Consider the following 26123-nt stretch of genomic DNA (forward strand, 5'->3'; position numbering starts at 1 on the left):
ATTGTATAAAATGATAATAAAAATAAAGTAAATAAATGAGTAATTTTAAAAAAAAAATTAAAACTAAAATAAGGTTTGTATAAAATGAAAAATGAAATTGAAGAGTGCATCTGATGCAATAATGTTTTCCTTTTGGCAACATGTTAAATTGCAATAGAACTGGGCATGAAAATTCAAAGTTGATTTAAACTGCAATTATTATTTCTGGGCTTTTAATTAAGCATATGGATTAGTTACTTATATTTTGAAATAAGTGGGGATTTGGTGGAATGTCAAAATCAATGTGTGGTGTAAGCATTTATTTATGTTGCAATGAACTTAATAATATAAGTTGTTTCCAATTTTTCATATACTTATATTTTGTTACATTCGACACCTTATGAGTCTTAGAAAATAACATCTTCCAAAGTCAAAATGCCCCAAAATCTTCAACCTCTCGTTTCAAAAAGGGACGCTTCTCCATCTCCAACAAAAAAAAAACAGACCCAACACAATCAACTACTGAATATTATTAAATTAAAAATATAATAAATAAAATATTACTTTCGTTAGTCCTTCAAAATATTTCTATAATTAATACTAAACATTTTGAAAGATATAATATTTTCCAAACTGCACGTGCCAAATGTAACAGACTTCCAAGAATGGCACTTTTCTTTATGACGAGAATATACTTTGCTAATTCAAATTAAACTTATATTTCTAAGAGATTCCATGTCTGATTGAGTTGCATCATTCAAAGTCTTATAAATATAATTAAAATACACTTATAAACAATATTATGGCAAGTTTAAGAATTCTTTAATTTAATCTGAATAGAAATAAATTATAAGTGTGTAAAAGTTTTTAAATTTATATCAGGACGAGAGAAATTTATTATTATGAAAAATAAAAGATATTAATAATAATTATTAAATTAAAATGAATAGTTTAAATTTGATATTATTATTTTATTATTTACTATTTTTTATTAATGACTATTATTAATATCTCGCTTAAAATGTCTCCTTTGTATTTATTTAATCTTTTTTTCTCTATTTTAGATTTAATTATTATATGAATTTCCATGGAAATGTTGAGCACAGGTTGCTTCGTCAGCACCTTCTCATCCTAGTTCTTGTGATTCTTTTGGTTAAAAAGTAGAAACATTGAAGTAAGCATGTAATAACAATTGTACTGTCCAGATGCAATGTATGTGAGAAGGAAAATATTACCTTTAGGAAATATTTTTATTTTTCATATAACTCACTTGCCTTATTTCAACACTGTTTATTTTCTTTCTTTTTCTTTTACACTTCACATTTTCTCATGTGCATTTATGAATTGCATCTTAAGTGTAATATATTACTCTTTCAAGTAATGCACTCATAAAGGAAAAGATATTAAAAAAAAAACACTCATAACAATCTGGCCAGTCATTAAAAATTAATATCAATTTAGTTCTTAAATAATAACAAATGAAATTAATTAGTGGTACAGTAAAAGAAAATAGATATTTATTTATACTCTTAATAAAAAAATATTCTTTAATGTCATAATTTGCACACAAAAATGATGATTTTGTGCCATTTTTTTTTTAAACTAAAGAACTAAATTGATGTGACCTGCATTTTAGAACAAGTGATGTAATATGATTTTTTAAGAACTAATGTTTTCTCTTTCAATGAATTTTATGCAGTTGTTAATATAGTCAAATTTATCAAATAATACCTATCGATACAAAATTCCTAATTTAAAATAAAAACATTTTACGATTGATGTGGATCAAATGAAACTACATAAACAACATTTTTTCTTGTTAAATATTTTTATAAAATAAAAAAAAGAAAATCAAACTTTTTTAACATATTACATTTATTTATTCTTATTATTTTAAAATCCTCTTATTTTTGGAAGGACTTAAAATTTTTAAATAATAATAAAATGTTATTTAATTTATCTTTTTTTTTTTTTTATTTTAGGGTTGACCATATTTTCTTTCCTTCTTCTCGTAACATCCAAATATGTACGCAGCCGCCACTAGCAAACTTAACTTTTAAGAGATTAAATAGAACAATACAAAGCATATAAGTTTTAAGGTTAATTTTGATTTACTGTTAGAATAAAAATTATATTATCAGTCAATTAAAATATATTATAAAATTAATTTTTAAACTAATTATTGTAAAAAACATGATATTTAATAATTTTTATATTAACAATATATTTTAATTAAGTTATAAATTAAAAAATATTATTTAATAATATAATAAAGTAAGAAAAAAGTGCTTCCACCAAATTTAAGGAGACTTTTAAAAAAATTAAAATTTGTAAACATATGAAGGATTACTTTTATTATAAAATAATTCTTCAAATTAAAAATTAAATTATGACAATATATCACTTGGTAGGAAAAGGTTAAGAATAAGATATTTATATGCTTATTACATATTTGACTCAGTAAAATTTTTTAGTCAACTTTTCAAAAATAAGAGGAAAAATATATTAAATTACTTGTTAGAAGTTTATAGCTTAACTCATGTTACATTTATTTATTAAATAAGTTAAATTAAATTTGAAAAAAGCCCTTTTTAAACTCTGTTTTTTAAAGGACGTTTTTAGATATTTTTTAAAGTAGTATTTTTAAGATACACATAAAAAAAAAAGAAATTCAATCAGTAGTACAATTACTTTATTTATTACGTGAAGGATAATTTAAGCCTTACACGCCTCTAAATCCAAAGCAACAAGAAAAGTAAAGAAAAAAATAATAATATTAAACCTTATGGGTTGGTTTCCACTTCTAAGGATTCTGTAGTAACCGGATATTAGTATTGATGTATTACTATTACACATTGACTTTAATAATGATCAGTGAGCCCTATATAAATATTTAGTCAACATTACAGCAATGTTTCTCCTCCATACATTACACATATCAGCTCAAGATCATAATTCATAGCCCACTGGTGATCTTCTTATGTGAATTCTACAAGCACCTTGTCTCTTCTCAGTACTTTCATTGAAATCAAAGTCAGAATCAAGTGTCACTTCCAAAAATTCTTTAGCCTTTTTGGTCCTTTGGCACCTAGAAATGTTAGAATTCAAAAACATGAAGAAGAAAGTGTGGATGTTTTCACACTGATCTCCCCCTTTAACCCCTCAACCTTCTTCCCTTGCGTAATGGAAGTTATGACCAGCACCATCAACAAACAAAGCAAAGTAGCAGGATCACAAGGAGTCAACATCCACATCCAAAAGCTTTCATTTTGGTTCGCACCCCCTACTCGTCCACCTGGTTTTCTTCTTCTGTTTCTTGTGTAGTTTCATCTCGTTACAAGGTTTAGGACTATGGTTTACTCCTTTTATGATAAAAGCTCTTCTTCTGGCTCTGATGTTTCGGGGTTGTTTCATCCCACTTTTCATAACCTCGGAGCTTCCAATGATGTTTCACGAGGTGGGTTGTCATCACAACATTCTTTGGATTTTGAGAGTGAGAAGGGTGAGATGGTGAAGTGCCCTTCAAGTGAGAAGGTAGGAAAGAATGATGTTTCTGAGGCCAAAGCTTTAGCTGCTTTGAAGAGTCATAGTGAAGCAGAGAGGAGGAGGAGGGAGAGAATAAATGGTCATCTTGCAACACTACGTGGCCTTGTTCCCTCCACTGAAAAGGTGTGTTTTTATTCCTTCTGTTGGAAACTTGTTCATTTGTTGTGGATGGTTTGTAATAGCTTTATATTCTTTTGGCCTTCTAGTTTTGTGATTTCACTTTGATTGTATAAATGGTTTAGCATGTTCATCTAAATATGAATTTTATATAATTGCTGTACCTGAAAGTTTGTGATCAAAATGGAATTTCTGATTAGCATTTCTTAATTTTGTTATCTAGCCAGTTTTTGCATAAGAATCAAGACAATGTTTTTGTAAAATGCATAATCTGTTGGTGATAAGACAAGGAAATGATGGATTTGATGGAAAGCTGAAACTTGGTGAGAAACATTATAGCCTTTGTTTTTTGGGTGAATCAATTTAAGTTTGAAAAGAGATGACAACCATTAGGCAGAGCTGAGAATAAAAGATTTTTTTTTTTTTATGATTTGAAAATAAAATTTTGGGTAAGAAAAACATATATTAAGTTATCAATTAAGGCGGCTTGACATTAAAAATTCTGACTTTGACATTGGTTTCCAGTTTTATGCAGAGTGTTCAGTTATGATAATTTTATTCAGTTATGTCGTAATGCTTATGGCTGTAAATGTATATTTCCTTTTCTTGCTTTACAATAATTTTGAAAAAAGAATAAAGGTCAGAGTGTAGCATATACTATAAACACAAGTTTTGAGATTTGAAGCACATAATTGTAATTATTATTGTTATTAAATAAAGGGCTTTCGATTGCATCATAGTTGTCCTTGTATGGTCAACTAGGTGTGGGAGTTGCTACTTGCTAGAGTCAACTGCCAAGATGCATCACTTGCTTATGTAATGTGGAATTATTTATTATGTATGACATACATCCTCATACATGATCATAATATTTTTTTGTATGATTTCATCTTTTATAATCCCAAACTGGAAATCCTTCATTTATTATTCAATAAATTAAATACATGTAAGACAGGTGTTTCCTCCTTGTGACCCCACATCAATAGCTGAATATTACTGGCTGTGGATTATTCTACTGTTTATTGTTCCTTTCATTGTGTAGGCTGTCCAAATATAGCTTCTGCTATTAATAATGTAGGCAGCCAATGCGGTTTTGGTTTTGATTTTCCTTGATAAAGTCATATGAACCAAATTATAAAATTAAGCACTATAGAATGTCATTTTGGACTAGTTATTTTAATTTGATGGTCTTTATCTAAGGATAAAAAAAGGAGCATAAATGTTATCTGTAGAATCAGATTGATTAAGATATTCCTATCAAGTGTTGTTGTAGACGTGCCAGCTGTTCTTCTGGGTGGCATATGACAGAGTCAGTTTCTTTAGGCATTATGTGATAGTATGTGGTGGCTTCCATGTTTTTGTCTTGTTTTCTTGTACAGCCATCTTATGTTTGTTGCTAACTGATTATGGTGATGTGGGACAAGGAAAACCATCATAAGTTTTAAGCATTGGATGATAAAAAATGGTTAGTGATTAGACTTTAATTCCATGTGTTATCTTCTTTATTCCTTAGTAATCCCTTAGTATAATCAAGTAATCAACTACCTTTATTAATTAAATTATTGGGTTCAGCCTCTGCTGTAATGGAGTTATAGAGCTGCTTCAGTTATCGATATCAAAGGCTCAATCAACTTGAATTACCACCCTAATAAGAAGTCAAGTTGACAGCTAGTGGCAGTAATTAATTCATAAGGTTATTGTTCTTGTAATTAAAAAATGAAGAAGAAGTAGTACAGTTTATTCTAAGAGAAAATTGATGCTACTTTTTGTTTAGTATCCTCTCTTTTCTTTAATAAAACATTTGTTAAAATATGATGTTGTGGGTCGATTGTTACTCTTCAGATGGATAAAGCCACTTTACTGGCTGAAGTTATTAGCCAAGTGAATGAATTGAAGAAAAATGCAGTGGAAGCAAGCAAGGGTTTTCTAATCCCAATGGATGCTGATGAAGTGAAAGTTGAACCCTATGATGAAGGAGGAGACGGATCCATGTCTTACAGTGCAACCATATGCTGTGATTTCAGACCTGAGATACTATCTGATCTAAGACAAACACTTGATGCCCTTCAACTACATCTTGTGAGGGCAGAAATTTCTACTTTGGCAGGTAGAATGAAGAATATATTTGTCTTTACATGTTGCAAAAGGGACAATAGTAATAATATTGAGGCATGCCAAGCTCTAGCAGGTAATGTTCAACAGGCACTATGCTCTGTACTGGATAAAGCTTCTAGCTCACTGGAGTTCTCACTCAGAACATCACATCCAAGCAAGAGGAGAAGACTATGCTTTATTGAAACATCCACTTCCTCATGCAACCATGAATCTTGTTCGTGCTGACTGCAACCATTTGTTGTGTGATGTTATGCTATATATTTCTATATATAACTGTTGGAATTGTGTTATTAGCACTTTTCATTTTTTGAAGAATGCTAGTACACACTTTTCTAGTACACTCTAGCTCATTTTCTACTGTTGGAATTGGAACACTAAATATAGATCTCACTAGATAATAAATGAGGTTTGTTAAGTAGGATATGTGGCACACATTATTTAGTGGGAGCCCATTTTACCATTAATCGGAAGTGTGTTGAAAAAGAGTTTGTTAGAGAATTATTATTAGCATTTATCATTTTTGCGAAGCTGGATTTGTCTTTTATTCTGCAGGCAAATCATAATGTTATAGAATTTCAAGAAGGGCTTATGTTGAAGCTGTTGTTACTGAGTATGTTTACGGATCAATTGGAGATTTGTGGGGTTTCCATTGTGTTGGACATGATGCAATGGGTACAGATTGTGAATGAATGAATATATATATATATATATATATATATATATAATTTATTACAAATTACATGCAATTGAACTTTGGATGAACATGGGATAGCTCATGTATCAGATGAACTCATCTTTCACTCCATCACCCTAGTCCTGCATAGCTTTTTTTATGCAAATTATCATTTTATTCAACATAGAAAAAACCCAAAAAGCAAGTGGAAATATTTTTCTTTTAAGTGAAAATAAGTTTATTTAATAATTTTAAATTTCATTTACTCTCAAAGTTCTTTTTTTTTTAACTATTAACAAATAGTAGCTGAGAGATGCTTCGTACGGAATCTATTTTATGCAATTATTTTTATTATCTTCGAAATGAAGTGAACTGATAACACAATTTATTAAATTTGAGAATTTATTAATTTTGTTCCTTTCCATATTTTTATAAGTGGAATATTTTATTTTGGGAGTTTATTAACATAAGTAAGCTTAATTTTTTGAAAGAATATGTAATATAACAAAATTCAGATTATAAAACCTTTCATGCTTTAATTAATCAAGTTTGCTGATAGGAACATATTAGTAATTTAATTGAAATTAAAATTAAAATTAAAAAACAAACAAAACTTTCTCTCTCCTCTTTTCACTCACCACCTAAGATTATGATGCTTAGACATTATTTTATTTTATCATTTTTATAAAACTATTTCTTGGATATTTAAAGTGGAATTTTTTTTCGATATCTTTAATTTTAGGAAACAGATTTTAGATAATGTATGTAAAAAATTAAATAATTATATACAATATCTTATATGATATTGATTTTTAAATATTTAAATAATAAATCTCTTTTTTATGCCTTCTCTCCCATGAACATCGTTATTGTATTGAATCAAGTAATATATTTACCTGTAAAATTGCGTTGGCTAGTCTAAACTTTGACAAGGCTACATCAAGAAGATCAGTGGCTAACACCATGAACCGCAAACTGAGGTAACCAGTGAACAAAGATATTAAATGTTAGTACAGAAGTGCATATTTCAAGGCTATTAAACACATTTTCTTAAATATTACCAGTGTTTTATTTATCTATTTTTATTTATTGAAAAAAGATGAAATTTATTTCTATTTATTTTTTAATTATTCAATATATATTTAAGGATGTATAAAAAATTAATAAATAATAATTTTTTATTCAAAATATAATATTTAATGTTATCAATATAGTTGTATTTTTATTAGATTAAAATTCAACAGCAAGGTTGGTTTGCATGTACTATGGGCTTCCCCTGTTTTGTCAGGTATCCTCATTTCATTGTCTCATTGCATAACTTTGTAATCCTCTGTTGTCTGTGTGTGTGTCACAAACACAAACAAAATACCAAAAGAAGGAACAATACCTCTCTTGTGTGTCCCCCCTCAAAACCCAACAACATGTGTTCTTCTTCATCACGTTTCCACCCTCCCATCAATTTGACTCATAAAAAAGCTAAGCAGAATGCAACAAAAACAGCAACAACTACAAGTTAGAGTATCTTGAAAGAGTGCAATGAAGGGGATGGAGAAGCATAGCAATGACAAGGAGGAGTGTGTGATGCTGTTGCAAAGCTGTGTGAAGAAGCTTCACTGTGGAAGTTGGGAAGATAAAGAAGTGGCAGCAAAGGTGGTTGAAACCTTGGTTAAAGAAGATATGAAGGTAAGAGAGTTAACAACTGAACTTGGGGTGGTGCCAGTGTTGGTATCTATGGCAGTTTCCGACGTGGCTAGCCGCCGGCGAGTTGGATTTAAGGCGTTGATCCAGCTAGCTAATGGAAGTGGAACTTACAAGTATGTTTCAGAATTCTTATGTTCTTTGCTTCTTCTCATAGATGCAATGCTAACATTAGTTAAAAGAAACCTAATTATATTTAAATAAACAAAATGTTAGCTTTGTGTCAAATATTTTTTTGGGTTAGTGAGCTACAAGGAGACACAGTTCTTATTGAATCCACATTTGTCTTCCTTTTCTTAAGAAAAAAATTTGGGGTGCCAACATTTTCGTATTTAAAAAAGAATAAACTGAAGATTGTGAAAATGTAAGGTTGTTGGTCAGATTCCTTTACCATTTTAGGACAGTTTTTGAAGTCTTTGATTGACATTCATCTCCCAACACATCTTTAATTCAGATTCCCGTTGACTTCATTTCTTTGTAGATGATATGTTATTGTATTAATTTATAGGTAATAAATATTTATATTCAGATTTCATCATTCCTATCGAAATGAAAATTAGAAAGAATAGACAAAAATAAAAGGATTGAAGAATGCGATATTATACTTGTAAAGAGTTGAGTTATTGACTAGCTCATGCTAACATTAATACATCAAGCATTTGTTTTAACTTTTAACCCAACTTTCACTCAGATGAAACAGAATTTACCCCTTTTGCTGGGAAATATATTGTCACTCCTATGTATCTATTGTCATTCTTATTCAAGTAATTTTTGTCTAAAATATATCTACTACTTTTAACATAAGAGAGAGAAAAAAAGTGTTTTAAATAAATCACTTAAATAGAAGTCACAATAGATAAACCACTTTTGCTAATATGAAATAGGAAGTGACACACTTGTTCTTTTTTCAGGAACAAGGCTTTGATAGTTGAGGCAGGGATATTATCCAAGCTTCCTAAGAGAATTGACCGTGAAGATGAATCAGTAATAAGTGAATTTGCAGACTTGCTGTCTTCATTGTCATCTCCAGCAAACACTCAATTCCCTCATGCTTCAATACACCTTCTCCCATTTCTTAAAGACATACTAAAGTCTTGCTCACAATGTGATACCAAACAATCATGTCTGCAGGCCTTGTACAATGTCTCAACTGTGTTAGAGAATGGAAGGCCTTTGGTTTCTAATGGGATTGTATTTACCCTCTTGGAACTATCTTCTATCAAAGAAACATCAGAGAAATCACTTGCCATCCTTGGGAACTTGGTGGTGACTTTAGTGGGAAAGAAAGCAATAGAGAATACCTCAAGGGTGCTAGAATGCTTATTGAGATCTTATCTTGGGAAGATAAACCCAAATGTCAAGAATTGTCAGCTTATATTTTGATTATTCTAGCTCATAGAAGCTCATCATAAAGAGATAAAATGGCAGGGTCAGGGATTGTCCCTGTGTTTGGGATAAGGAAAATTTTTTAAGTTAAAAATCATCTTGAAGGAAACTACATTTCAACAAGTTTTGAGGGTCAAGAAGGAGTCAAAGATAAACCTGAACATAAGAGAATATTGGAAGATCTTTGGTTTTAATTAAAAGGAACACATTTTGAGCTATTTTAAGAGATTTTTGTCACATTGTTGATTTTTCTCTAAACTGCTTGAAAGACAAGAAAATATTCTAAGACCACAAAACTAAAGGCTTTTTCGAGAAGTTTTGAAGAGTTTTTAAGTCACTGACATCAAAAACTACTCGAAAAATAGAACTGGCAAGAAAATATTCCAAGTCCACAAAACTGATGGTTTTTCGAGTAGTTTTGAGGAGTTTTCAAGTCCCTGACACCCAAATCTGCTCGAAAAACAGGACTAACAGGAAAATATTCTAAGTCCACAAAAAACTGATGGCTTTTCGAGGAATATTTGATGAGTTTCCAAGTACCTGACACCCAAAACTGCTAGAAAAGCAGGAAGTGGTAAGAAAATATTCTAAGTCCACAAACTTGGCTGAGCTCCAGATTTCCTCCAGAATTGCTCGAAAAACAAGAAGTGGTCAGAAAATATTCTAAGTCCACAAATCTGGTCGAGCTCAAGAGTCCCTCCAAAATTGCTCGAAAAACAGAAATGAGCAAAGAAAATGTTCTAAGTCCACAAGACCAAGACAGACTCTCAAAACTCCAGAATGGCTCGAAAAGAGAAGTCAAGAAGAAACTATTCCAAGGCCATAACATTAAAAGAGTTTCCTAGGTTTCTCTCAGAAATACTCGAAAGATAGGAGTATTGAAAAATCCAAAAGCGGTTACCAGTAATTATCAACATTCACCACTACGCAAAGGAGATCATGGGCGATAGCGGTTACAGCCCCAACAAACAGCACGATCACAAGCAATCGTGGATAGTGAGCATCAACAGTTGAAGGCAGTTACTAAGAAGTGCCCGTAAAAGGAGGAAAACGGTGGTGATCTTCATGTCTATAAATACTACAAAGCATTATTTCACAGAGGACGACTTTTTGCACCCAGACACCGCACCTAAACTCTCTGAGACGCTGAAACCCTGCACCGTGCCAGACACCAGCTACAAGGAGACATAACGGTCGTTGCTGTTCATTGCTAGGAGTCGTACGTTTACATTCACGTACCTTTACATTCTTGCATTTACGATTCTGCATTTAAATTCCAGCTTGATGCTTGTTTCAATTATTGCAATTCATTTCCTATTTAGCGCTTTTCTGTAAAGAACATTTACATTTTCATTTATTATTCACTATTCTTGCTTAATACTCTTTTACGTCGTTAATTTGAGCATCACGTTAACAACACACTTAAAAGAACCCAAAGAGAACATAAATCCAGTCCCCAGATTGATCTTTGGATTATTTGTTTACAATTGTCATTTTTCACCGTAAACAAATTGGCATGCCCGGTGGGACAATATTGTGTGTTTTGAATGATTGATTGCTTTGTTGCATGATATTACGTAACGGACGTTGTATTATAGCTAATAGAGGAAAAAATAGTGATTCGAGTTCTGGGAATGACAATTCTAGAAGTGATGGTAGTGATACCAACTCAGAGAATGTAAGCGGCAATAATACTACTGCCGCACAACCCACACCAACGACGGCGTTACCTACGCCGTCATCTCCCGTAGTTAGCCAATTTATGGCTACTATGCCGCCAACTAATCCCAGCATAAACCCTGGCCCAAGGCCAAGGTTGGGTGATCACCCATTTGGCTTACCTCCCGTGTGTATGCCTCCTATCTTTGGAGTATCAACCTACTCCAACCCTGTGGTGACAACCGTGTCACCCCAGAGTCACACCATTCCACCGGGAATGGGTGTACTCCATACTATTCCACCGGGAATGGGTACGATTGGTGGAGTACCTGAAACGCAATTTACGTTTGGAGCTTCGAGTGGGGATTCACTTCTTACTAGCTCGTTTTCGAATGTTGCCTTACATTCCATGAGGCAACAAATGGATGAAAGCAATCACGAGATGGTCAATATGCTGACTCATCAAATGACCACTGTGTTGAATCCCATAGTGGAAACGACTAATACCAGCTAACAAATTTTGGCTGAACAAATGCGTCGAATTGCTGACATTTTTGGGGCACCTCGAGTCCCTATAAGGCAAGGGCAAAATGTTGCCCAAACATCTAATCAAGATGCTACAAATCTTGGTCGAAATGGTCAAATTTTCAAGACAAAATGAGGAAAATTTTCAGGTAGACCAACCCCTAGTTTTTGCTCGAAATCCAAATGCTCCATTTGAGCAAATTGGTCGAAATTTTGACCAAAATATTTTGAGACAAAATGAGGGTGATTTCCAGGGAAATCAACCCTTTATTATTGCTCGAAATCAGAATGCTGATGAAATACTTGAGCAAGTTAGGCAAAATAATGTAGGGGGGCATCAAATTCAATATCAAAACAACCCGAATCCTCAAAATATTGCCAATGTAGTCGAACAAGTCCTGAATCAACATGAGTTCGACGTAGGGTATGCTAATAGACCCTACTTTGTCTCAACATTCTCTGAGGCAATTTTGCAGGCTGAACTGCCTCGGGGCTGGAAAGTCCCAAAATTCACTAAATTTGTCGGAGATTCTGGTGAATCTACAGTAGAACATATAGCTAGATACGCCATAGAATGTGGAGATTTAGCTCGAAATGAAGATTTAAAGTTAAAGTACTTTCCTAGTTCTTTGACTAAGGGGGCCTTTACCTGGTTCACAACCTTACCCCCGAATTCAATTCATAATTGGAATCAATTAGAAAGAAGGTTTCATGAACAATTCTTTCGTGGTGAAGCGAAAGTTAGCTTAATGGATTTGGTTAATATAAAAAGAATACATCATGAATCCATTGATGATTATCTAAGTAGATTTCGACAAATGAGGTCGAGATGTTTTACTCAAATTTCAGAATATGAACTAGTCCAAATGGCTATAGGCGGATTAGAGTACTCGATTAGAAAGAAATTGATTAATCAGCAGTTAAGAGACATGTCGCAGTTAGCGACGAGAGTGAGGCAAATCGAGCAACTTAAGGCTGAAAAATTTGTCCCTAAGAAAATAGAGAAATTTCCTCGAAAAGACAAAGTGGCTTACATAGGTCTCGCTGAAGGAGAAATAGGAAGCGAGAATGATCTCGACGAAGAAGATGTCGATTTAGGGGTAAATGAGGTAAATGTAGCTGAATTAAAACCAGGACCCCCTTATGTTTTCCAGTCTTTAAAACCACTCGAAATTAAGGACAAAACTCGACCTAATAAGAGTTATGCCTTTGATGTATCTAAAGCTGATCATATTTTCGACATTTTATTGAAGGATGGGCAAATTATATTATCTGATGATCATAAAATCCCTACTGTAGAACAAAGAAAGGGTCGAAAATATTGTAAGTTTCATCATGTTTATGGTCATTGGACTAATAACTGTGTTCGTTTCAGGGATCTTATTCAGGACTCCATTAAGCAAGGACAATTAAAATTTGAGCAAAAAACCAAAATGCCGATGAAAATTGATTTTGATCCCATGCAAATAGAAGCTAACTTCGTGGAACCTATCGACATACTGATGGTCGATGTTACTGAACAACAGGGGTCATTCGATCGAGCTGTAGAAGAGTTAGAAGGAAAAGGCTCTTTGAATGACACCCTCGAAGCCTTTGAGAAGGAAGAAGCTGAAATCTTCCCAAAGGCTGGTGACTCGCTGCTGGACTTTCTAACTCGAAAGAAGGAAGCAGACAGTGAGGTCATGTTGTGCCCGAGGTGCAGCGCCGTTTTCGATAAAGTGGCGGCTAAAGCCTTCGAGCAATCAGAGATGAAGAAACACTATCAGGTAACCACCAACCAGGTGATCACCAAGAACAAAGGGATCCAGACCCAGAATGCCTCTATCACCATACGGGATCCCCAGACTGTTCAAAGCAGGACCTTTGTACCTGCTCAAAACGTTCCGAGCAACACATGGGTTCGAAACGTGCTACACCCATCATTAACTCGACCAAAATTACAGATGGTCGAAAAGGGCGGACCGTCACATTCGATGGTCATGCCACAACAAGTTTTCTCACAACCCAAGTTTTTCACTCAAACTGGGTTCCAGAATCCATCCGGGAGCCATTTTCAGTCGAAAAAGCCCTATTTAAAGGCTCCTATGACTAAAACTCAGTGGCGAAGGGCTCAAAGAATCAGGAAGGCTGAGCATGAAGCACAAGCCTTGGCCCAAGCTCAAGCTCAAGTCCAGGCACAAGCTCAAGCTCGAATCCAAGCCCAAATTCGAGCTCAAAATCAAGTCCAACAAGCCCAGGGAAATGCCGCCAGAAATATGCGGTGTACCCCGGTTAGTGTCAAAGTCAAAACGACTAAAGAGAGGGCACCAGCAATGAAAAAAGACTTGAAGATGAAGAGTCCAGAAATCGAGTACGATGCGGATGATGAATTGATCACCGATGTATTCGAATCAGGCTTTGAAGATGATCTTGAGGACATACTTGGGGTTGTATCCATGCTGCCTGCTGAATATGCAGAAGGAATCGGCGAAGGAGATGAAGAAGACTTCTATGCCGATGACGAACCCGATAATAACTCATGGGGTTATTGTTATTTGGCAGAGGACGGTTCACTTGCTAAATCGTCGGCTGTTTTCGAGAAGCTGACACGTGAAATGAAGAGTCATATGAAGCCGCTATACACTGCGGCTCGAATTGACGAAAAATTTTGAGTGAACAAAGTCCTCGTGGATTCTGGGGCAGCTATCAATATTATGCCCAGTTTTTTACTGAAAAAAATTAGGAAATCTGAAGAGGATTTGCTCCCACACAACTTGGTACTAACGGACTATGAAGGGAAATCTTCAAGTTCCAAAGGGGCCCTAATCGTCAACTTGAGGGTTGGATCTGTTTCTTGAGCAACCATCTTCGTAGTGGTAGCTTCTAAGGCAAGTTATAATCTATTGCTCAGGAGAGAATGGATTCATGGGGTTGGGGCAGTACCTTCGTCACTGCATCAGAAACTATGTCTTTGGAATAACAACGGAGTGTTGGAATACGTCGATGGAGATCAGAGCTATTTTAAGGCTGAAGTTCATGTAAGCAGTCTCGATAGCAAAACATTCGACAAGTCTTTTGCCAACATTGCGCCACTCCGTATAGAAGATATAGGCGGCCCTCATTTTGGCCAAAATCCTCTCCTGCCAAATGCTCGCGAAATTCGACACCAGATTCGCCTAGACCCTTCGGTGGGTTTTTACGGCTTCCAAGAAATAGTGGAGGCCGAAAAGAATGGAAATGAAGAGCCTTTTGGCTTGAATTTCGGCTTACGTAGCCGAAAATAAAATAAAAGCGGCTCTCGAAGTCGGGGATACTTCGGAGGCCGATAAATTTAGTTCGGCCATAAAATCACAAAAAATAGAAGAAATCTCGGCCCATAATGCCGTAGACCCAATCCAAGGCCATGCAGATATCAACATGGTCGAAAGTTCGGTTCATCTAGTAGAAAGAAGAGAAGCGGCACTAAAAGTGGCTGAAGGATTGGAGGCTGATTCACCATATTTGGCCATTACGACAAATTCGGCTTATCTAGCCGAACAAAGGCACACAGAACTCGAAACATGTGTGATTCAAGAAGAATCGGTTCTAGAGACCGAAGGCAACGATGTCCGGCTTGATTGCATCTACGATGATGCATCGATTAGCTTCGAGAAAGATTCAGCTCGAAAAGGGCCAAAAATGGAGGCACAAGATCCCTTAGAAGAAGTAAACCTTGGAGATGAGAAGGAGCCGAGGTTAACTTTCATCAGTAAATTGGTCGACGAAGAAGTGAAAGACCAATTAATCAAACTACTAAGGGAATTTAAGGATTGCTTCGCCTGGGATTATGACCAGATGCCAGGCCTTTTGAGGGAATTAGTCAAACATCGACTCCCAATTCGACCTAAAAAGAGGCCAATAAAGCAACCACCTAGGAGATTTGCGCCAGAGATTTTGCCATAAATCAAGGGAGAGATCGAAAGGCTCCTTAGAGCAAAGTTTATTCATACAGCCAGGTATGTTGACTGGATCTCGAACATAGTACCTGTGATTAAGAAAAATGGATCTCTTAGAGTTTGCATTGATTTTCAAAATCTAAATACTGCTACACCAAAAGATGAATACCCTATGCTAATAGCCGATATGTTAGTAGATTCGGCAGCAGGTAATGAAATTTTAAGTTTGTTAGATGGATATTCAGGGTACAACCAAATTTTTATCGCTGAAGAGGATATATCGAAAATAGCTTTTCGATGCCCTGGGGCTTTAGGAACTTATGAATGGGTAGTAATGCCATTCGGATTAAAAAATGCTGGAGCTACATACCAGAGGGCAATGAACACTATTTTTCATGACATAATAGGCAAATTTTTGCAAGTTTATATTGATGATATTGTCGTGAAATCTAAGTATAAAAGTGACCATGTTGGTCATCTTCGACAAGCATTTGAAAGAATGCGAAAATATGGCTTGAAGATGAATCCTCTAAAGTGTGCTTTTGGTGTTATTGCAGGACAGTTCCTTGGATTTATTGTTCACCAAAAGGGAATTGAAATCGACAAGAATAAGGCCAAAGCAATATCTGAGACACAAGCCCCTTCGACTAAAAAACAACTACAATCGTTGCTAGGGAAAATAAATTTTCTACGACGATTCATTTCCAACCTTTATGGCAAGGTTAAAATCTTCTCACCACTATTGAAGTTAAAGAAAGAAGAAGAGTTTCGATGGGAGGTAGAGCATCAAGCTGTTTTCGAGGAGATAAAGCAATATCTGACAAAACCATAAGTAATGGTTCCGCCAAAGAAAAGGTTTTCCCTTGAAGTTATATATCTCGACATCAGAAGAAACTATTGGGAGCATGCTAGCTCAAGAAGACAAAAATGGTGTCGAAAGAGCTGTTTATTATCTTAGTCGAATGTTGATAGGTGCAGATTCTCGATATAGTCCAATCGAGAAATTATGTTTGTGTCTATATTTTTCTTGTGAGAAATTGAAATATTATATTAGGCCTTTTGATGTACATGATTATTCACATCACGATATAATAAAATATTTCTTATCGAAACCTATCCTTCATGGTAGAGTTGGAAAATGGGCGTTGGCTTTAACAGAGTATTCTCTAATTTATAAACCACTAAAATCTGTAAAAGGGCAAGTTGTTGCTGATTTCGTTGTTGATCATTCGATTCCAATCAAAGAAGTAGATTTTATAAGTCTAAAATCATGAAAATTGTACTTCGATGGATCTAGTCATAGAAATGGAATTGGAATCGGAATACTGATAATTTCACCAGACGAAATCCCAACGAAATTACTCTTCGAGATAAAATCAGCTTGTTCAAACAATGAAGCTGAGTACGAAGCATTATTAGCTGGACTTGAAATACTGTTAAATTTTGGGGCAAGAAATGTAATAATTCGAGGAGACTCTGAGTTAGTAATAAAGCAGCTAACCAAAGAATATAAATGTTTAAGTAGAAACCTCATCGAATATTGGGTAAAAGTGAATAAGTTATTACAAAAATTTGACGAAGTCATTCTAGAACATATTCCTCGAAACAAAAATCAAGAGGCCAATGAATTAGCCCAAATTGCCTCAAAATATAGAATTTCGAGTGAAAACCTGGCAAAATTAACAGAGATAAGGGAGAAGTTAGGGTCAACAAACCTTGAGATCTTAAACATAAATGACTTAACTGACCAAGATTGGAGAAAACCTTTAGTCAATTATCTCAAGGACCCCAATATTCCAACTGATCGAAAAACAAAATTTCGAGCAGTTAACTATACAATTGTGGTTGACGAATTGTATAAAAGGGGTGTTGATGGCACTTTACTTCGATGTCTTAGCGAACATGAGGCTTATATTGCCCTGGCAGAAATCCATGAAGGGATCTGCGGAGCTCATCAAGCTGGAGAAAGAATGAAATGGATGTTACTTCGAGAAGGATTGTACTGGCCCTCGATGATTAAAGATTGCTTTGACTACGCAAAATCTTGTGAAGAATGTCAAAAGCATGGTAATATTCAACACGTTCCAGCTTCAGAATTACATTCAATAATTAAGCCATGGCCTTTTCGAGGCTGGGCTCTGGATTTAATTGGCCAAATTCATTCTTCTTCGACAAAAGGCCATAAATATATCATTGTAGCTGTCGACTATTTTACGAAGTGGGCTGAGGCAGTTCCATTGAAAGAAGTTACTCAGAGTGATGTTGTTAATTTTATCGACGAATATATAATTCATCGATTTGGTATACCAGAAACTTTGACAACGGACCAAGGAACTGTTTTTGTAGGTCGAAAAGTAACTCAATATGCTGAGTCCTTGAATGTAAAAATAATAACTTCGACCCCATATTATGCCCAGGCCAACGGACAAGTGGAGGCAGTAAATAAAATTTTGATCAAGTTAATTAAAAAACACATTGGATCAAAACCAAGAAATTGGCATGACACTTTAAGCCAAGTATTATGGGCATATAGGAATTCTCCAAATGAGGCCACGGGGACAACCCCATTTCGACTTGTTTATGGCCATAAAGCCGTTTTACCTGTTGAAGTAAATCTACAATCAGTTAGATTACAGCGGCAATTCGAGTTACCAAGTGAAGATTATTGGGCCTTAATATTTGATGAATTGAATGTTCTGGATGAAATTCGCTTAAGTGCCTTAGAGAAAATGATTCGGCAAAAAGAAAGAATTACGAGGTCATACAACAGAAAAGTACAAGGCAAGTTTTTTAATGCTGGTGAATTAGTATGGAAAGTAATTTTACCGTTCGACAAAAAATCAAGGAAACTTGGAAAATGGTCACCCAATTGGGAAGGCCCCTTCGAGATTGAAAATGTGTTTTTAAATAACGCGTATTCAATTCGAGAACTTAGAACTAATAGTCGAATCATGTCGATTAACGGTAAGTACTTAAAACCATACAAACCAGAAATACATGAAGTAAAAATAAGTCAAGGCAAATAATTCGAGTAATAAAAAGGCCAAATGAATAAATATCATTTAAAGCAGAATTCGAGTATTTACATTAAAATAACTACTACAATTCAAAGGAAAATACATGAAAAAATAAAAAAGGAGGCTTCGAGCGCATTTCAGTGTAAACGGCTCTCAAATTTTGATATCTGGTTTCAAGAGCCGTACATTGTGCATCCAGACTCGAAATATCCTCCATAGCTTGAGTTCTTTCGATAGTCAAGGTCTTCACATTTTCTATAAAAAAATTTCTTTTCTTCTCACAAGCCGCACTATCTTTTTTCAGCATCTCTGACTCCTTTCGAGCTCTTTCGAGTTGTTTCTCTAAATCAACGATTCTAGCATCAACCTCTTTTTGCTTCATATCGGCATTGGTAGCCGATTCCTTTAGCTTGACCAACCCAGTTCGAGCTTCTTTCAATTTATTAGAAGTAGAGTCCTGCATAGCTCGAGCTTGATCTTGTTTAGAACCAACCATAGCAGTTTGGTCTATAATTGCTAAAGAGTCGATGAAAAGAGACTCAAAACGTTGGAGCCCTTCAGGAAATGTCGAGAGCTGAGCCTTCAACGAAGAAAGTAAGCCTTTGATCTTGGCAACCAAGTCCTTGTCAGTTGGAAGGCTCTTCATCATTGGCGCATCAAAGACCAAGGACCTAAGCTCTTCGAGCATTTTTTCAGTTGATTCAGCAGGCTTGGAGACTTATGAGTGTGACCCTGAAGGAGTATGAGATGAAGAAGAAAATGTGAAGGTACCAGCCAAAATTTTGTCGATGGCCCCCTCTGGATCTTCCTCCACCATGGCATTAAAATCATCCAAGTTCATTTCTGAGTTAATGGATGATGATGGTGGCACAACTTCAATGTTGGGAGGACCTTCGACAGAAATTTGGAGATTTTTAGGAATTTGGTTTCCCTCTTCAGCTACATTCTCCTCAACTTCATGCAAGGGCCCCTCCTCTTCTGATTGATATGTAACAACATCAACCTCGGGAGAACCCAGAGGCGATGTTTGTCGAGATATAGGGGGTACCTAGAGAAAAAGAAGTGACAAAATTCAAAAGTATGAAGACCAAATTTCGAGTAAAAGGATGCCTTACCTCAGGAGCTGGTTCTATTTGAGCTCGATCTTCAAAACTCGAGCTAGAAGAACTTGAAGAAGTATCCGAAGAAGAGCTCGAAGATCCAGAACTCGAGGAAGAAGCTGCCTCATTCCCTTGTTGGACAGTAGCTGTAGGTTCTTTTCTCGAGATTTTTTGAGACTCCTCAGGGATTGGAGTCAAACGTTTTTTAGGGTATTTTCGGACCCTAGGGGGTGAATTGACACTTGGAGTGTCATCAGTCAAAACCTGCCACAAAGAAAAGGATTAAAAATTGCTCGAAAAGACAGAATAATACTCAAAAAGATAAAATTTACCTCCACTGATGGAGCTGAAGGTTGATCAGGTGTCTGCTGCACAGGAGTTGAAGCAGTCATCTCGATAGAAATTTGGGGCTTGGTAGGAATCTTCGTCTTGGGAATGAATGGCCTTAGCCTAGGAAAAGAAAAGAAACAGGCTTACAATTTAAACCCATGTCGAGAATTAATTAAACCCAAGTCAAAATAGTTACCTTAGATACCCCAGAGGCAGCTTGGGATGTAGACGAAGAACCTTTTTTAAGGGTTGTCGAAGAAGAACCTTTTCGAGTAGATTTTTGTTTTTTCTTAGGAGGCTCATCCTCTTCCTAATCCTCTTGGTCATATCGACCAACAAAAGGTTCTGTTGGAAGAGCTGCAAAATTTCTCGAGATGTTAAAATCTAATAATAATAATAAAAAAAAAAGGATTTCGAGAAAAAAGCAGGGCAAATCTTACCATCTTTAAACTTTTTAAGGATTCTCACATCTTGAATATCAAGGTGAAGAGGGTAAAGATAAGTTTTAAAAGAAAATCTCGAAGCTGTTATTCTACTTCGAGGAGGGGATAATTCGTTCAAAAGAGTCGAAGGTAGATCGACCCATTTAGGTGAAATTATGGGTAAAGCCAGAGCAAAGTTACAGTTTGGCAAAGGTGGAAAAGTTGATCAAAATTTTTTAAAAAGGATTTCTTCTATAAACTTCTCAAAAGGATGAAAATCCCTATACCTATTTACTCTTTCTTTTGTTTTTTCTCTCAAGGAAAGAGTAGCTTCAAAAATAGTTTGGGATATTCTTTGTGGTAAGTAAAGTACTTTAAAAAATCGTTCAAAAGATTGGATTTCTCGAATATGCGTACCTCTTGTCTTGGCCTTTGGATCCCCACTCTGAAATAGAGAAAAAGCAGAAGTCATCTTCTGGTTGCACGCTTCGATAGATATCTCAGGGTGATGATAATAAGTAGACCACCAACTTTGAAAAGTGCTGGTACAGTAGAAAATAGGCTCGAACTCAAAAGGGGAAATTTCTGGCCTACGTTTTCGAAAGAAACTAATAGCCTCATTCAAATCATCAATACTCTTTCGAGCGTTTTCAAGAATATCGAGATTTGACCCCTCCAGCATGAAAGAAGGTTTTAACTGGCCCAACCCAAATTGTCGAGCTACCAGATTTGGTTGATAAGCAACCACTTGATAGGGCCTATGAGTGAAACTACAAAAAAGAAGTTGACATGAAAGAAACTGTCTCCATGTCATTAAAACTTCAGACTGGGCACTTGGGGTTCTCGAAGGAAAAGGACGTTTAAACCATACTGTCCCTACCTTTCGAGCAGAAAAAGGAGCAAGTTGAGGAGTGAAAGATTGAAGAGATAAGAAAAAATTAAAATATTGTCGAAAAGCATTACAATAGTATTTTTTGGCTATGTTAGTAGTCAAGAAAGTCAGACGAAAACCTTCAATCTCTCGAGAAATATTGGGTGGTTCAGAGCTTTGTAATTTTTCTTCAAAAATAGCATTCAGCCAGAGCTGAAGCAGCCAAAAGGGGCCACTAATGACTGAAGGAAAGTCATTAGACTTAAATGAAGCTACGGCCTCATTTAAATTCTCATACAAATTCCCTAAGATAAGCTTCCCAAGGCATATTGAAGACTCTTCATGCAGTAATTGGGCCAAAGTAAGCAGTGTCTTTGGTACTTGGAGCGATCTCGAGCAAAAAACATATGCGGAAAGCCAAAACATCAGAAAAGCAACATGCTCCTCATCAGTAACGGGACCATCTCGATTCATATTCAAGGTTATGAAGAGTTGGTAAGAAAGCTTTTGGAAGTTGGGGGTTACATCAGGATTTTTGGGGTGAGAATCTGGTCGAAATGAAGGACCAGTTGGCCTAAGCCCAAGAATGGCAGCCACATCGAAAAGAGTTGGGGTAATCATACCACAAGGCACGTGGAAAGAGCTAGTTGCTCGATCCCAGAAGAAAAGAGAACTCATGATCATAGGGAAGTTGTAAGACAGATTGTACCTAGACAATTGAATGATATCATAGATTCCTATGGCCCTCCAACTATCTTGTTTTTCACCCTCAACTCTATCTAACCAAGGCAAATATAAGTCTTTGGTTACAGGAGGCATAGTTCTAAATATTTTTTGGGCATTCTCGAGAGAGTCCAAGTTATATTTGGAAGAGAATGCCAAGACTCCATCAGCGGAAAAAGAAGACTCGACAGATGACTGGGGAACAAAAGGACCTAAAAATGCATGAGGTTTCGAGCCTAATGAAAAGGGAATGAGTACCTGGGATTTCCAAATAGCCAGTTTCTCCTCCTCGAGAGGTGGCTCAGGAAGGTAGCTCGAATGACCCAAAGGAACGAGCTCAGCATTGGAGAAGGCAGAGGGAACCTTAGACTTGGAGGCCATTTCGACGAGAAATAGGGAAGATAGGGACGAACCAGAAGAAATTTCGACACAAAAAGAAGCAGAAGAGAGAAAACAGAGCTCTTAAGTAGGAGAGTAAAAACGAAAGCGTAAAAAATGAGAAGGTAACTTCGCTTTTTATACTGGTCCCCAACCTCGTGCAAGGCCCATACAAGAGCCCAAGTCCAGAGTATTTTGGCACTTAGTGGGAAGATGAAAAGATAGTGGGGTGTCTTTTCGATCAAAAATGGCCTTGAATCCCCAATAGAACGGAGCACGTCTCAATAATGGGACATTTTCGGTAACTGTCAGGCAGTACCTGCATTTATGGCGCCGACTTTGGACAACGTGCCTGACATAAAGCAGGTAAGTGGCAGAGACGCCATAAGAAATGACGGGAAAATTAGAAAATGAAAATTTTCCAATTAAAATAAAAAATATTAAAATCTTATCTACCTGAGATATTAATATTTTGGGGGGCATCTATTTGGGATAAGGAAAATTTTTTAAGTTAAAAATCATCTTGAAGGAAACTACATTTCAACAAGTTTTGAGGGTCAAGAAGGAGCCAAAGATAAACCTGAACATAAGAGAATATTGGAAGATCTTTGGTTTTAATTAAAAGGAACACATTTTGAGCTATTTTAAGAGATTTTTGTCACATTGTTGATTTTTCTCTAAACTGCTTGAAAGACAAGAAAATATTCTAAGACCACAAAACTAAAGGCTTTTTCGAGAAGTTTTGAGGAGTTTTTAAGTCACTGACACCAAAAACTACTCGAAAAATAGAACTGGCAAGAAAATATTCCAAGTCCACAAAACTGATGGTTTTTCGAGTAGTTTTGAGGAGTTTTCAAGTCCCTGACACCTAAAACTGCTCGAAAAACAGGACTAACAGGAAAATATTCTAAGTCCACAAAAAACTGATGGCTTTTCGAGGAATATTTGATGAGTTTCCAAGTACCTGACACCCAAAACTGCTCGAAAAGTAGGAAGTGGTAAGAAAATATTCTAAGTCCACAAACTTGGCTGAGCTCCATATTTCCCCCAGAATTGCTTGAAAAACAAGAAGTGGTCAGAAAATATTCTAAGTCCACAAATCTGGTCGAGCTCAAGAGTCCCTCCAAAATTGCTCGAAAAACAGAAATGAGCAAAGAAAATGTTCTAAGTCCACAAGACCAAGACAGACTCTCAAAACTCCAGAATGGCTCGAAAAGAGAAGTCAAGAAGAAACTATTCCAAGGCCATAATATTAAAAGAGTTTCCTAGGTTTCTCTCAGAAATACTCGAAAGATAGGAGTATTGAAAAATCCAAAAGCGATTATCAGTAGTTATCAACATTCACCACTACGCAAAGGAGATCATGGGCGATAGCGGTTACAGCCCCAACAAACAGCACGATCACAAGCAATCGTGGATAGTGAGCATCAACAGTTGAAGGCAGTTACTAAGAAGTGCCGGCAAAAGGAGGAAAACGGTGGTGATCTTCATGTCTATAAATACTACAAAGCATTATTTCACAGAGGACGACTTTTTGCACCCGGACACCGCCCCTAAACTCTCTGAGACGCTGAAACCCTGTACCGTGCCAGACACCAGCTATAAGGAGACATAACGGTCGTTGCTGTTCATTGCTAGGAGTCGTACGTTTACATTCACGTACCTTTACATTCTTGCATTTACGATTCTGCATTTAAATTCCAGCTTGATGCTTGTTTCAATTATTGCAATTCATTTCTTATTTAGCGCTTTTCTGTAAAGAACATCTACATTTTCATTTATTATTCACTATTCTTGCTTAATACTCTTTTACGTCGTTAATTTGAGCATCACGTTAACAACACACTTAAAAGAACCCAAAGAAGACCTAAATCCAGTCCCCAGATTGATCTTTGGATTATTTGTTTACAATTGTCATTTTTCACCGTAAACACCCTGTAATTCTTGAAGTGGCTCTACTAGGGAGTCCTTTAGCTCAGAAGAGAGCACTCAAATGATTGCAATGGTTTAAGGATGAAAGGCAAATAAAGGTGGGGCCGCATTCAGGCCCACAAAGTTCTAGAACTGCAAAGGAATCACTTCTAAATCAAAGAGTTGCAAAAGAAGAAGGGAAGAGAACGATGAAAAAATTAGTGAAAGAAAGTCTACGTAGGAATATGGAAATAATAACTAAAAGAGCAAATGCAGCTATGGCCTTTTTCCGGGATTAGTGTAATCTATTTTTGAAATTACCAAAGTAGCTTAAAATTTTTAATATTTATAAAATAAGTGTATAACTTATAAAATGCAAGTCGCGTGTCTCACTACAATTTTAAAAATATTAATAAGTCATATATTTTAATTATAATTTTCACGTATTTAATTTAAAAACAATAAAATACGTAAATGCATTAATATGTATTTGATCTTTATATTTTTATGAATTTTTTGTTTTAATTTTTCTTACTGATACGGCTTTACAATAAATTAACATGTGATTACCTGTCAATTATCCATGCTGGTCAAGGACCAAAACCAAAAAATTACAAAAATATAAGACAAAAAAAGTTTAGAGAAACTAAAACTGAAAATTCACAAAAATATATTTAAGGAAAAAATTATAATTATGACATGAAGTTATTATTTTTATTTAACAGATTTTACTAATTAACATGTGATTACCGCTGAACTATCCATGAATGCTAGCGGTTGGTGGTGGGTTCGAGTTCATGAAAATTGGATTTGTATAATGGCAAGTGAGGCGATTGGAGTATAAATATTTTAAGGTTGTCCACGAAATATACAACTTATTTTTATTTTGATGAAATTGAAAATAAAGAAGCTAGCCGGCAGCTTAAGTCCTCGATTATAGAGCAAAAGTTGTGATTTGTGAATCAGCCAAATAGGGCAGTGATTAGAGACTCACAGGGTTGCAAAAAATTTAGTTATGTTAAAAACCAATGATGTTTTTAGTAGTTACGCAATGTAAATAAATCATTCACACAAATAAACACAATAAAACTTTACATCACTGTATCAACCCTTATTGTTGAAATTCTAATTTTTTTTTAAGATACAACTAGAATCAACTTGGAACATAGTTAGTCAAACTCAAGGCATAATATTTAGAATAATGTTGGAATCTTTAAACCCAGACTCAACTCAAGATTCCATCTACCAAGCATAATAACTTAAGGTTAGTCAACCCCCTCTATTTTCTATTTCTCTAACAGGAGGCTATTTGTAATAGCTTCTATTCAACTTAAGATTCCATGAGGCAAGATGATTGAAACATGCATAAACTATCGCAAAAGAGAGTTATTTTGACTCTATTTAACGAAGACGCTACTTGTAGCAGAATTTCCACGTCTCAAGGACACTAAACGATGCCAAGATAGCAAGCATTCTGCGAGTACAAAACGAAACAAGACACAATGAAACGAATCTAGTTTTCTCTGCTTTATTTTGGTCGATAAGTTCTCTCCTTAACTGCACCCTACAACAACACAACCTAGCCTTGTCTCAAGTCCTTAACTACACCCTATTTAGTAAAATCAAAATAGTACTTTCTGACTCCCAAGTCCAATATTATACTTTTATATTATATTCCGCACTGGTGTAATACGTATATGAAACGCTACACAGGTGACCTTGGAGGAACGATATCAAATATACAAAAAGCAAAAAAGGA

The 26123-nt window shown here is 35.4% G+C and overlaps 1 protein-coding gene and 1 pseudogene across 1 annotated transcript; both read left to right on the forward strand.

Moving 5' to 3' along the window:
• The first annotated feature begins 2913 nt into the window (after positions 1–2913).
• On the forward strand, positions 2914–6394 carry LOC113858492 (transcription factor bHLH30-like). The gene is made up of 2 exons (XM_027491173.1): positions 2914–3648; positions 5485–6394. Exons 1-2 carry the CDS (start codon positions 3331–3333, stop codon positions 5980–5982), a joined length of 816 nt encoding a protein of 271 aa, XP_027346974.1. The 5' UTR covers positions 2914–3330; the 3' UTR covers positions 5983–6394.
• Positions 6395–7966: 1572 nt separating this feature from the next.
• On the forward strand, positions 7967–24663 carry LOC113859858 (annotated as a pseudogene).
• The last annotated feature ends 1460 nt before the right edge of the window (positions 24664–26123 follow it).

Source organism: Abrus precatorius, unplaced genomic scaffold (genome assembly GCF_003935025.1).
Source record: "Abrus precatorius isolate BTA unplaced genomic scaffold, Abrus_2018 Scaffold2, whole genome shotgun sequence".
Taxonomy (NCBI): Eukaryota; Viridiplantae; Streptophyta; class Magnoliopsida; order Fabales; family Fabaceae; genus Abrus; species Abrus precatorius.

Excerpts from the sequence above, each read along its gene's own strand:
- LOC113858492 (XM_027491173.1), top strand. The coding sequence starts at position 3,331 with ATGGTTTACTCCTTTTATGATAAAAGCTCTTCTTCTGGCTCTGATGTT. Across the intron at positions 3,649-5,484 it reads TTGTTCCCTCCACTGAAAAG|ATGGATAAAGCCACTTTACT; the intron begins GTGTGTTTTTAT and ends GTTACTCTTCAG.